Genomic DNA, 14,040 nt, shown 5'->3' with positions numbered 1-14,040 from the left:
GGCTCGAGCCTGCTCCACCATTCAATAAGGTTATGGCTGAACCAGTCTTGGTCTCAACACCACTTTTCTGGTCTCTCCCTCATACCCATTGACTTGCTTGTAGTTCCAATGTCTGTTCATCATGGCTTTCTGAGAGGCAAAGTCCCTCCACCATGTGAGATGGGTAACCCCTTGTTCTAGATAACCCTGTTCAAGGAGAAAATAACATTCACCGTCCACCCTGTCAGAATCTTAGATGTTTCAACAAGATCACTTCTCGGCCTTCGGAATGTTTGAGCTTCCCGAATGTCTTCCGATGTATGAGCATAATGTTCCCCATCCATCAACCTATTCATGCCAGGAATTGACTTAGAAAAGCTTCTCTGCATTGCCTCCAATACAAGTATATCTCTCCTTAAATATAGAAAACAAGACTTGGCACAATATACCAGGTGTGGTCTCGCCAGCGCCCAGTAAAGTTGCATCAAAATCTCTCTACCTTTATGCTCCATCTCCCTTGCAAGAAAGGTCAGCATTCCATTAGCCCCCTTAATTACTTGCACTGCCTGCATGCTAACTTGATATTTTGCAGGCACTTGGATCCATCCCGAGATCCTTTGGTACTGCAACACTTAGTGGGCTCACTCCATTTAAGTAATAATTTGCTTTTTCATTCTTCTGGAGTGGATTACCTCACACTTCCCCACATTATATTCCATCTGCCAACTTTTTGCCCAATCTGCAGACTCCCTCTCACAACTTGCTGACCCATCTTTCTCTGTATCATCAGCAAATTTGGCTTCAGTACACTCGGGCACTTTGTCCAAGTCATTAACATAGAATATAAACTGTTCAGTCCCTGCACTGACCCCGGGGCACTCCATTAGATACTGGTTGTCAATCTGAAAGTGACTCATTCGCCTTGACTCCCTGCTGTCTATTAGTTAATCACTCTTCTACCCATACTGCTAGATTATGGCAGGGGGATGGGAATCCATGCAGAAAGACAGAGGGAAGCAAAGCAGAGACCAGAGCAAAAGTTAGAAAGGAGAAAAGTAAGAGTGGAGTACAGATAAGTTGAACACAAAAGACACAAAGCTTACTAGATTCTAAAAGGACAATGAGTGTAAGGGCACTTTAACTGAATGCCCGTAGTATTCGAAACAAGGTCAGTGAACTTGGGCCCAAATCAGTACAAAGGGGTATGATTTAGTGGCCATTCCAGAAATGTGGTTGCAGGGTGGAGATGATTGGGAATTAAAGGGCATCAGGTAATATGGAAGGATAAGCAGAAAGGTAAGGGAGGTGGGGTAGCACTCTTGATTAAGAATGAGATCAAGGTGCCACATAAAAGACTTATCCATAAGATAAGGAGGCATGGAGTTGGGGGTAATGTATCAGCATGGATAGAGGATTGGTTAACCAGTAGAAAGCAGAGAGTTGGGATAAATGGGTGGTTCTCTGGTTGGCAATCAGTGGTGAGCGGGGTGCCACAGGGGTCGGTGTTGGGCCTGCAACTGTTCATGATATACATTAACGATTTGGAAGAGGAGAGTGTAGCGTATCTCAGTTTGCTGATGACACTAAATTGAGTGGAAAAATAAATTGTGCAGAGTATGTGGAGAGTCTGCGGAGAGATATAGATAGGTTAAGTGAGTGGGCAAGGGTCTGGCAGATGGAGTACAATGTTGGTAAAGGTGAGGTCATCCACTTTGGAAGGAAAAATAGAAGATCAGCTTATTATTTAAATGGTGAAAGATTGCAGGATGCTGTTGTACAGAGGGACTTGGGAGTGCTTGTGCATGAATCGCAAAAGGTTGGTTTGCAGGTGCAACAGGGTTGTCAAGAAAGCAAATGGAATGTTGACCTTCATTGCTGGAGGGATTGAATTTGAGAGCAGGGAGGTTATGCTGCAATTGTACAAGGTACTGGTGAGGCTGCACCTGGAGTACTGCGTGCAGTTCTGGTCTGCTTACTTGAGGAAGGATATACTGCCTTTGGAGGGGGTGCAGAGAAGGTTCACCAGGTTGATTCTGGAGATGAGGGGGTTAGCCTATGAGGAGAGATTGAGTCATCTGGGACTATACTTGCTGGAATTCAGAAGAATGAGAGGGGATCTTACAGAAACATATAAAATTATGAAAGGGATAGATAAGAAAGAGGCAGGAAGGTTGTTTCCACTGGTAGATGAGACGAGAACTAGGGGACATAGCCTCAGGATTCAGGGGAGTAGATTCAGGACAGAGATGAGGAGAAACTGCTTTTCCCAGAGAGTAGTGAATCTGTGGAATTCTCTGCCCAGGGAAGCAGTAGAGGCGACCTCATTAAATATATTTAAGACACAGTTAGATCTTTGCATAGCAAGGGAATTAAGGGTTATGGGGAAAAGGCAGGTAGGTGGATCTGAGTCCACGGCCAGATCAGCCATGATCTTATTGAATGGTGGAGCAGGCTTGATGGGCCAGATGGCCTCCTCCTGCTCCTATTTCTTATTACCCCAATCCCTTGCACTTTTATCATGCCTTTTATGTGGCATTTTATAAATTGGTTTATTATTGTCACATGTACCGAAATACAGTGAAAAACTTGTCTTGCATACCATTCATACAGATCAATTCATCACACAGTGCATTGAGGTAGTACAAGGTAAAACAATAACAGAATGCAGAATAAAGTGTAGCAGTTACAGAGAAAGTGCAGTGCAGGTAGACAATAAGGTGCAAGGTCATAACGAGGTAGATTGAGAGGTCAAGAGTCCATTTTATCGTACTAGGGACTGTTCAATAGTCTTATAACAGTGGGATAGAAGCTGTCCTTGAGGCTGGTGCTTTCAGGCTTTTGTATTTTCTGCCTGGTGGGAGGGGGGAGAAGAGAGAATGTCCAGGGTGTGTTTGATTATGTTGGCTGCTTTACTGAGGCAGTGAGAAGTATAGACAGAGTCCATGGAAGGGAGGTTGGTTTCCATGATAATTTCTGGAGATCCAAATATACTACATTTACTAATTCCCCTTTATCTGCGCTGTTACATCCTCAAAACAAAATCAAGCAGATATGCATCGTCCAATAATGTACCCCTAGCTCAGTGTGGTAATGAGCCTGGACTTTTACATTCCATTTGCTGGAGTAGAACTTTCACTCGGAGGCAAGAGGATGACCCCTGCCGAGCCACTGCTGATTCAACTAGGACCAGGCAAGCACGTAGACATCAAATTCCCAAAAACCTCACCCAGCCTTTCCCTGAAATGTTGGTCAATGAATGCAGCTAGAAATAATTACTGGACACACATGGAGAATACACAGCTCCAGAGGGGAAATAGTTAATAGCGTTAGATTTAAATGTTTTTGCCTAGATTTTGCCAGGCTATTCTTCAAGCTGAAAAGGGTTTTAGCTGGAATGATCCCCCCAGTGACTTGATAGGGGTGTACAAGATAATAAGAGGCATAGATCAAGTGGACAGTCAGAGACTTTTTCCCAGGGCGACAATGGCTAACACAAGGGGACATAGTTTTAAGGTGATTGGAGGAAGGTATAAGGGGGATGTCGGGATAAGTTTTTTTTTTACACAGAGACCGGTGGGTGCGTGGAACACACTGCTGGCAGAGGTTGTGGGGGCAGATACATTAGGGACATTTAAGAGACTCTTAGATAGACACATAAATAACAGAGAAATGGAGGGCTATGTGGGAGGGAAGGGTTAGATAGGTCTTACAGCATATAAAATGTCAGCACAACATTGTGGGCCGAAGGGCCTGTACTGTGCACATGGTCTACCTCCATTCCCTGCCTGTGCAATCTAAATCCCTCTTAAACATTGCTATCATAATCAGCTTCCACCAGCTCCCCGGCAGAGTGTTTCAGGCATCTACCACTCCCTGTGTAAAAAACCTTGCCTCGTAAATCTCCTTTAAGCTGTCACCTTACAGCTATCCCCTCTAGTATTTGACATTTCCACCCCGGGAAAAAGACCATCTTCCCCATCTCTGCCTCTCATTATGTTATATACGTCTGTCAGTTCACCCCTCAGCTTCCGATGTTCCCCACCTTTAAAGTGATAGGGGGAAAGTTTAAGGGAGATGGGTGGGGCAAGTTTTTTCTTTACACAGAGAGTGTTAGTTGCCTGGAACAGGCTGCCAGGGGTGGTGGTGGAGGCAGATACGATAGAGGTGGTTAAGAGACATTTAGACAGACACATGGACGTGGAGGGATATGGGTCACGTGCAGGCAGATGAGATTAGTTTCATTTGGTATCTTGGTCAGCACAGATATGTTGGGCCGAAGGGCCTGTTCCTGTGCTGTACTGTTCTATGTTCCCTACTTATAGCTAATACTCTCTAATCCAGGCAACATCCTGGCAAACCTCGTCTGCACCCTCTCCAAAGTGTCCAAATCCTTCCTGTAACACACCAAGCACAGCTGCACACTGTACCAAACACTGAGTTTCAACCCTGCGGCAGCAGGACCACTTCCTATTTCCACATGTAATGTCCATCTTTGCCTCTTCTTCAAACCCTTCTCCATGCCTTTCACTCGAGCATTCCAATGTTCTTCTACAACAGCTCCCATCCCATCCTTCGAAGACTTCAACTCTTCCAAAACACCACAGCCCACACCATGTCCCAAACAAGCATTGGCCCCACCCTTGCTGACCTATGTTGGTTGTCATACACCATCCACCTCCCTCTAATCAGTGTCTCCAAACGAAAGGTCTCATTCTTGTTTACCTCTCTCAGGATCTGGGCCGTTCTAATCCCAATAATACACAGAGCCTGATTATATGTAACTCACTGCTGGTAGCAGGGGTGGAAACAGAATCAACATATCCAAGAGGGAATTGGATGGGCACTGGAGAGACATTCATTTGTGGGACAAAATTAACAAAAAATCTGCAGGTGTTGGAAATAGAACATAGAATATGGAACAGTATAGCACAAGAACAGGCCCTTCGGCCCACGATGTGTGTGCCAAACACAATATTAAATTAAATCTCTTCTGCCAAAGAAATCTGAAATAAAAACAGAAAATGTTGGGTAAACTCAGCAGGTCAGGCAGCATCTGTGGAGAGAGAAATAGAGTTAACATTTCATGTCCAGAACTGGCGAAGGGTCCCAGACCTGAACCATTAATTGTTCCTCTTTCCACAGATGCTGCCTGACCTGCTGAGCTTTTTCCCCCAACGTTTTTCTGCTTTTAGTTTGTGGGGCTGGGGGAAGGAGTGCGGAAATGCAAGTGAAGAGATTGCTCCACCAGGAGCAGGCATAGCCCCATCGGGCAGAACGGCCTCCTTCCCAGTACTAGCAGCATGAAAAACACGATGATGCTGGAGGAACTCAGCAGGCCAGGCAGCATCCCTGGAGAAAAGCAGGCGGTCAACGTTTCGGGTCAGGACTCTTCTTCGGGACTGAAGGTAGGAAAAGGGGAAGCCCAATATATAGGAGGGAAAAGCAGAGCAGTGATAGGTGGACAAAAGAGGGGAGGCGGGGTGGGCACAAGGTGGTGATAGGTAGATGCAGGTAAGAGATAGTGATGGGCAGGTGCGGGGGAGGAGGGGAGAGCAGATCCACCGGGGGATGGGTCAAAGTTCAGGAGGGAAAAAGAGGGGTCCCATTCCAGGCACCCACCACCGTGTGTAAGAAACTTGCCCCACACATCTCTTTGAACTTGCCCCTCTCACCTTAAATGCGTGCCCTCTAGTATTAGACATTTCAACCCCGGGAAAAGGATATCGCCTGTCTACTCTATCTGTGCCTCTCATAATCTTATAAACCTCTATCAGGTCTCCCCTCAGCCTCTGCCGCTCCAGAGAAAACAACCCAAGTTTGTGCAACCTCTCCTTATAGTTCATGCCCTCTAATCCAGGCAGCATCCCCGTGAACCTCTTCTGCACCCTCTCCAAAGCCTCCACATCCTTCCTGTAATGGGGCAACCAGAATTGAAGGCAACAATCCAGATGTCATAGAGAGATACATCACAGGAACAGGCCCTTCAGCCCACAGAGTCTATGCTGACCAGTAAACACGGACCAATTCCATAGCCCTCCCTATGAACTGTGTTGAACTAATCTTTACTAAAGGAGGTGAGATATTGACCTTGTAGTAACTTGCCAATCTTCCAGTCTCTCTATCACTCCCTCCCTCCCACCCTCCCCCCTCCCTTTACCCCTTCTCCTAAGTCCACACCAGCCCCCAGGGAGGGGATCTACGGCATATTTTAGAGTGTCTTTGATCGCGGTGTTCTGGCACCACTGAGTGTGTAAGGTTTGCACAGATTTCAACTTTGAAAACTGCTCTAAGTGAGCGACCTCACTGCCGGGCGAGCGTCAGTGACACCGGGCTCAGAGACTTGAAGTGCCCTCCCTAAACTTCTCCACCACCCCCCCCCCCCCCCCACCTAAAAACCACCTCTGCCCCAGAGTTAGGTCACTCCCGATGTTTTAGGAGCTCGCTGTTGACTTGGTCTGCGGAGCGCCCCTTGGGACAAGCTGCCGCAACGTAAGGTGCTACCTCAATGCTGGTGATTGCTGTGTGTGAGGTGGAGGCAGGGGCGATGGCTGCGTGAAGCTTTGAAGCTTTGCTGAGCCCCCGCCTCTCGCCGCTGCCCCGGGACGCTGTCAATCAGACGGGAGACGGGCTGATCTCTGCCGCTGGAACCTGGGTTCTATCTGGATCTCGTCTACAAGTCACTGAAGCCGGCAGCTGGACGGACGAGCGAGGGGGAAAGAGTATGGCTGCGTTCTCGGTGCTGGGGCTGCTCGTCCTGACCCACCTCCTCGCCTGTCCCGGAGCCCAGGTGAGGGAGCGGGGCTGGGAACGATCCACCGACCTCGGAGCCCGCGGCTAGAAACTGGGGGGGACCGTTGAGCAGGGGTCCGGGGGGGGGGGGAGGATGGAGAGCGGGGCAAGTCCCACACTCACCCCTGGGGAAAGCACCACCCTCCCCCCCCCCCCCAACCTGGTACCCGAGGAGGCAAGAGGCCGCTCGGCCCGTCGTGTCCATGCTAGAAGAGGAAGAATCCCAGTGACGGAGCGGTGGAAATGTCCGGCGGGAGTCCCATCTTGAAATGAAAGAGGCACAGATTTGGGATTGTCCTGTGGGAAGGCGGAGGGAGCCCAGAGCCGGGGGTTTGGGGGGGGGGGGGGTGATTGGGGGTGTAAAACGTGAATGCGAGCGGTTCGAGTGTCCCGGGAGTGGGTTAGGGTTAGCGCGGGAGGTTCCTCCATCTCACTCGGTGTGTTGGGGATTTGCGGCTGGGGTGGTGTTTCAATGTTCCGCTCTGCTTCCACCTTCGACAATGACACCTTTGTTCCCGGGGACCCCAGCCCCGTCCCGCCTGGGGGAATGCGAATGATCCGGCGGCGCCAGGACTTGACCCGGGACAACATCACGGACCTGGCTCCCTCCTCCCCGCTGTAGCCCGGGAGACGCTCGGGGAAGCTCCCGGACCGGACCATGCCAGCATTCCCTGCAGGAGACCATTCGCACCATCGAGTCCGTACTCTCCTGCCTGCTCCCCAGCACACGGCACCTTCCAATATAAATCCAGACTCTTCTTCAATGTTTCCCTCGTTCCCCCGCCGAGCGCCGGACGTTTCCCCTAAGTTATCCCACTGGCAACAAGACTTGATTCTCCGGCGTCCCGACCACATCAACCGAGCAGCTCTCGACCCCAAACATCGACAACTCCTTCCCCCCCCCCCCCCCCCCACAGACGCTGCTCGACCCGCTGAGTTCCCCCAGCAGATTGTTTGTTGCCCCAGATTCCAGCACCTTGTGTGTCCATAGAAAGATGCCATTCGGCCCGTCGAGTCTAGGACAGCCCTCAGAGCAATCCCAAAAACACCCCCCTCCCCAGATTCTACAGCCTCCCCCACACACCGGGGGCAATTTACAGCGGTCAATTAACCCTCCCAACCCATGCCTTTGGGATATGGGAGGGAACCCCACGGGGACTCCGGGGGAAACCCCCCAATGCACGGGGAGACCGTGCGAACTCCACGCAGACAGCTCCCGGGGTCGGGTTCTGCGACTTCACCAGGGGGCGGATCATCTGCTGCGGGTTCTGGACTGAGAGCCCCCTGTGTGAGAGTGTGTGTGGACACCAGGGATCAACCCCAGGCTATGTCAGGAACGGGACAGGGGGATAGACTGGGGCAGGGCAGGGGCAAGCGTTGGTGGCCGGAGCCAGGCAGGGGTCGGCAGGCAGGGACATTGTCCTTCTTGGAGGCTACAAGTGAGCCCAGGACCCGGGAGGAGACACTCGCCGGCTCCCAACTTCCAAAATAAAATCCCAACCTGGGTCGGGTTCTTCCCAAGCCAAAACATTCTTTTCCGCCTTTAATATTGAACAGCTGATCTCCCGCCCTCCACCCACCACCTCCCCCCCCCCCGGGGGGTCAACGCGACCGGACCCCCCCCCCATCCCACCCCACCCCACCCCACCCCAAACTTCAACCGCGTCCGCGACCAGACCCCCAGAGCCATCTCCGGACGTCCTGTCCTCTCCCTACCCTGGTCGCCAGCTCAGCGGAGTTAGGGGAGAAGAACAGATGTGGTTGGCCTCCTCCCCCTTGACCCCGGGTAATGGACCCTCTCCCCCCCCCCCCTCTCCGTGTTTGTATCCCGGGGTGTGGGTCTCAGTTCGGGAACCGTGGGATCTTTCTAACCACTTGAGGTGACGCCTGGACCGAGTTCTGTGGGTTTCCTTGTTCTGATCACCTTCTTCCCCTCACAGGCGCAGGTCACCGGAGACCCGACAGCTCCTCTCGGCCCAAACGGACCTCCGGGATCCCCGGGCCAAGACGGTATTGACGTGAGTAGCCCAAGGGAAGAGTTGGGACCCAGTATCGTCAGGCGTGATGAATAACTGTCTCACTGAATCAATTCATTCATTTTCCTTAATTTAAATTAAAAGCACAATTTAAAATTAACTCTACCTTTGACAATCCTATCAGAAAATAAGGAAAATTTCATTTTGTACTCAGTCCTGCGTGTCCCAGGTGGGGGTTGGTGTAACTTTTCTTAAGTTGTTTTAAAGTTGCATCTCAGGGCTGGTGGGGCATGGAGCTGTTACAGCAGATGGTCGACAGGAGGCGCTGTCTTCCCACCCGGAGGCCCCGCCTTCTTCGATGACGTCACATGGGTTTGAAGGGGGCGATTGGGAGCTGCCTTGACTGTTCTCCGAGGACCAACCCAGTGGTCAAAAAGGGAGACTGGTCAGGACCAGAATCAGGTCTATTATCACTGACTTCGGTGATGTGAAATTTGTTGTTTGGGGCAGTAGTACAGTACAAAGACATAAAATTACAGAATTAAATAAATAGAGCAAAAATACCAGAATAATGAGGGGGTGTTCATGGGTTCATGGACCGTCAGACATCTTATGGCGGAGGGGAAGAAGCTGTTCCTGAATCGTTGAGTGTGGGTCCTGTACCTCCTCCCCAATGGTAGTAACGAGAAGAGGGCGTGTCCTGGGTGGTGAGGGACCTTGGTGATGGATGTTGCCTTCTTGAGGGACCGACTTGAAGATGGGGAGGGTTGTGCCCATGACGGAGCTGGGTGAGTCCACAACCCTCTGCAGCCTCTTGCGATCCTGTGCCTTGGAGCCTCCATACCAGGCGGTGATGCAACCAGTCAGAGTGAAATATGTAAGCGTCTTTGGTGACTGATCCTTCCATAGCATTGTTAGTGAACATCTCAGAATGGATGTTACAGCCAATGAAATCCTCTAGGATTGTGGTCACTCTTGTGATATGGGGACAACATCACCATGTGGTGAACATCAACCCCATCCACCAATCATGGCTCTTAACTCTTTGACTATTACACAATGGCATAATGAAGGAATATCGTTCCCTTCCTAATCTTTAATTAATTATTGAACAAGCAGCAAAGACTTGACCTGAAACAACATTCACACAAGACTCCTAACAATTGTATTCATTCCATGAAACTCACACCTTTTTGTATTTAAATACTTTAATCCTAATTCACAGCAGTTGACCAATGACCAATCATAATCCATGGTGCATCCTTTAATTTTATTGCCTGTGACCTAGAACAAACATCAAATCCTTTACAGGCCTCTGTAGTGTTGCCAATCAACTACAAGGCACCCCCATTTCTCTCCAGGAAAAGATGCAAAAAGCTTACATTCCTGGAGCTGCTTTCATAACTTCAGGGCATCCAAAAAAGCCTTACAACCAATGAGCACGGTAGTGAATGGGCAGGCACAGTAGTGTAGTGATTAGTGTAATGCTGTTACAGCACCAGTGACCCGGGTTCGATTCTGGCCGCTGTCTGTAAGGAGTTTGTACGTTCTCCCCGTGACTGTGTTGGTTTCCTCCGGGTGCTCTGGTTTCCTCCCCCATTCCAAAGACGTACGGATTAGGAAGTTGTGGGCGTGCTGTGTTGGTGCCGGAGTGTGGCGACGATTGCGGGCAGCCCCCAGAACACACTACACAAAAGATGCATTTCACTGTGTGTTTCGATGTACAAGTGACTAATAAAGAAATCTTATCTCTATGAGATACTGTTGCAAAAAACAAACTGCTGGAGGAACTCAGCAGGTCAGGCAGCATCTGTGGAGGCAAAGGGATGGTTGACATTTTGGGCTGTGACCCTGCATCAGTACTGCTGCAATGTTGGGAATCCATCGGCCAAAGCACGCACAGCGTGATCCCACATGTAGGGATGTGGAAATGGCCAGGATGGAAAGGAGGGACTGCCCGGGTGATGCTGATTGAGGGAAAATTACTGAGCAAGGCAACTGGGGGAGTGGCAGGGGTTGGAGTGGGTGGGGCAGAGGTTATTGGCAGTGGAGGAGGAACTCCTTTGGTTTACTGTAGAGCAATATTGTCTCTCTCATCAATGCCTGAGAGGGAAGATGGGAGCCTGGTTTAATGTTTCAACCACTCAAAGACCATACCAGGTCTACCTAACAGGGTTTGTGGATTGCAGGGGGCCATTGATGAGGGGGTTAGGTGTTGCCTTTAAATTGGATTCTTTATTTTCATGTGTGATTCTGGGTCTCAAATTGTGTAAATAGAGGGAATGGCACTATTGAAAGCTCCAGTTCTCAAAGAAAGTTCGGTGGACAAAATTGGGGAAGGAAGAATTTTTGAATGTAGAACTAGATCGAATCACACAGCACGGAAACAGGTCCTCCAGCCATTGTACCCTCACCAGCCATCAAGTATCCATCCATTTTCCCTCTCACGTCCCCATAAATTATCCCTCCTGCAATTGTCCTGTCACCCTGTCACCCAGTTACTACACTAGGGGTAATTTACAGTGGCCAATTAACCCATGTCTCACAACACACCTTTGGGATGTGGCAGGAAACCAGAGGACCTGGGAAAAATGGAGAATGTGCAGGCTCCACAGAGACAGCACCCGAGGTCAGGAATGACCTCAGGTCTCTGGAGCTGTGAGACCCCTGCACTACTATGGTGGAGTATAACAGCTAAGAATGAAATTAAATAGCATATGAATTGAAAAGGAATTAGAAGAACTCGGGAAGATGGCTTAACAATGGGATGGCCAGGGAGATGGATGAATCCCCCTTAATCCATTGGCTATGCTGAGGTTAAACCTTGCCCTTCATTTTAAGACAAGCAGGCTTTGGTCGCAGTTCAAGCATCTCTGAATGCGGTGGGGAGCCTACTCTGCAGGGCAGTGTCACACTGGCATCAGCCCAACACTCTCCCCTTCACAGGAACATGAACTCAGCATTGGGCTTTTACTTTTCATTAACCCGTGACCCTGTTTTGTTCACATGCACACACCGCACAGGCCTGTGGGTGGTGGGGAGGAGGGGAGGGGAGGGGAGGTGGACTGTAGGGTGCGTGTGTTGTTAGTCAGTGTGTTTGAACAGAAAGGTCCTTTGGAAGGAAGGGGTTTTCACTACAGATCACAGAGTCAGTCAGATTTGTAATTTGGCCAATTAACACTGGTTAATTATGTTTGCCTTTCTTCATGCTCACTAAGTGAATGTTAACTAATTAACTAATAGACTAGTGACATTTAACTATTAGTTAGAGCACACGATAGAGTTTTTAATCTGACTGGACTCTGTTTTCCTTTTCATTCTGCTTTATTTGTGTTGGAGAACTGGAAGTTTTGTGTCTATTTGAACCTTACCGTGAAATTCCTTTTAGTAAAATAGACCTTTTCAAGTAGTTCTGTTGGTCCTAGCAAGTTTGTATTCAAGCAACAACCATCCACTCCACTGCAGAATCCCAGGAGGGGGAGGAGGCTGTTCACCCATTGTATCTGTCCTGTCTCCATTGAAGAGTAATTCAGACAGTCCAACTCCCTGCCTTCTCCCCACAGCCCTGCAAATTACGTGGAACATAGAACATAGAACAATACAGCACAGAACAGGCCCTTCGGCCCACAATGTTGTGCTGGCATAGCTAATCCCTCCTACCTACAGAATGCCCATAGCCCTCCATTTTCCTCTCATTCATGTGCCCATCCAAGCCCCTCTTAAATATCCCCAATGAATTTGCCTCCACCACCCTATCAGGCAACACATTCCAGGCATCCACCACTCTCTGAGTAAAAAACTTACCCCTCACGTCTCTTCTGAACCTACCCCCTCTCACCTTAAATGCATGCCCTCTGGTATTGAAAAAGATATTGCTTGTCCACCCTATCTATGCCCCTCATAATTTCATACACTTCCAACAGATCACCCCTCAGCCTCCACCGCTCCAGAGAAAAGAGCCCAAGTTTGTCCAGCCTCTCCTGATAGCACATGCCCTCTAATCCAGGCAGCATCCTAGTAAACCTCCGCTGCACCCTCTCTGAATCCTCTTATCTTCCTTTCTTTCTTTTTCAATCTTTTTATTAGTTTTCAAATTAATACAGATTAATATATCAATGTTTATACTTGTACTAAGAGATCAGGAGAACAATCATGACATGGATAATCATAAAGAACAATAAAGTATAAAAATAATCTGTAGATCCAACGATCTGTTAATGAATGAATATAATACAGAAGAAAAAGATTTATTATAAAATATAAAAGAAAGAAAAAAAATCCCCAAAACAATAAGAAAACTTATGAACAATATATCAAACCAAACTAAGCTAAAGAAAAAAAATTCAAAAAAAGACAGAAAAAAAACTAGACTAAAATTTCTCAATAGAAACAAAGCGATATTATGTCATCAACTCGGTTCCTCTAAATTGAAAGGTTATTATAAGGGGATCTATATCATGTGAAAATATTGAATAAATGGACTCCAAACTCCCTCAAATTTAAGCGAAGGATCAACAGTACCACTCTAATTTTTTCCAAGTTTAAACATGATATAGTTTGAGAGAACCATTGAAAAGTAGTAGGGGGTATTGGATCCTTCCACTTAAGCAAAATGGATCGTTTGGCCGTTAATGTAACAAAGGCAATCATACGGTTAGTGGAGGCAGATAGATGGCCAGATTCTATCCTTGGTAAACCAAAAATTGCAGTGATAGGGTGAGGTTGTAACTCTCTGAATCCTTGACATCTTTCCTATAGTGAGGTGACCAGAATTGCACGCAATGCTCTGAATGCAGCCTAACCAGAGTTCTATAGAGATGCAATTCTTTCCTTTCCTTGACCTACCATCTGCCTTACGAATGCTACAGCTGAATCTGCTTCCACAATGATAAATCAAACATCAAGTCCCTTTCATACCTCTTGCTTGAAGTATTGCTAATCCTGTCACCATGGTGACATACTAAGTGCAATGAAACTCACTGTGCGTTCTAGACTAACCACTCGCTACATAAAAGTCGCTTCTGATTCCTTTTCAATTCACCTTCTTTCCCTGTGCACGGCTTCTTGCCCCCCTCCCCAATCTTCTCCCCCGTATGCTCCCTTTCTGATTTTAATTACCTCTATCAGATCCCCTCGCACCTCTTCTCTTGCAAGGAGGACCCTAGCTTCCCCTATCTCTCCACATAATTAAAGTCCTTCATCCCAGCATACGTCTCTTCTTCACCCTCTCCAAAGCATTCACATCTTTCATAAACTGAGGTGCCCAGAACTGGACCCTATGCTCCACTTGCTACCA

At 48.4% G+C, this 14,040-nt stretch overlaps 1 protein-coding gene across 1 annotated transcript in view; it reads left to right on the top strand.

Moving 5' to 3' along the window:
* The first annotated feature begins 6,474 nt into the window (after positions 1–6,474).
* The window catches only part of col9a3 (collagen, type IX, alpha 3), a 113,774-nt gene continuing 106,208 nt past the window's right edge, over positions 6,475–14,040 (top strand). Inside the window, exons 1-2 of the mRNA XM_052031687.1 lie at positions 6,475–6,766; positions 8,709–8,786. Of these exons, the coding sequence (XP_051887647.1) occupies positions 6,701–6,766; positions 8,709–8,786 (144 nt within the window). The 5' untranslated portion in view covers positions 6,475–6,700. The remainder of the gene's footprint in view (positions 6,767–8,708; positions 8,787–14,040) is intronic.

The sequence above is a fragment of the Pristis pectinata genome, chromosome 16 (genome assembly GCF_009764475.1).
Source record: "Pristis pectinata isolate sPriPec2 chromosome 16, sPriPec2.1.pri, whole genome shotgun sequence".
NCBI lineage: Eukaryota > Metazoa > Chordata > Chondrichthyes > Rhinopristiformes > Pristidae > Pristis > Pristis pectinata.
This window is presented reverse-complemented; position numbering and strand designations above follow the sequence as displayed.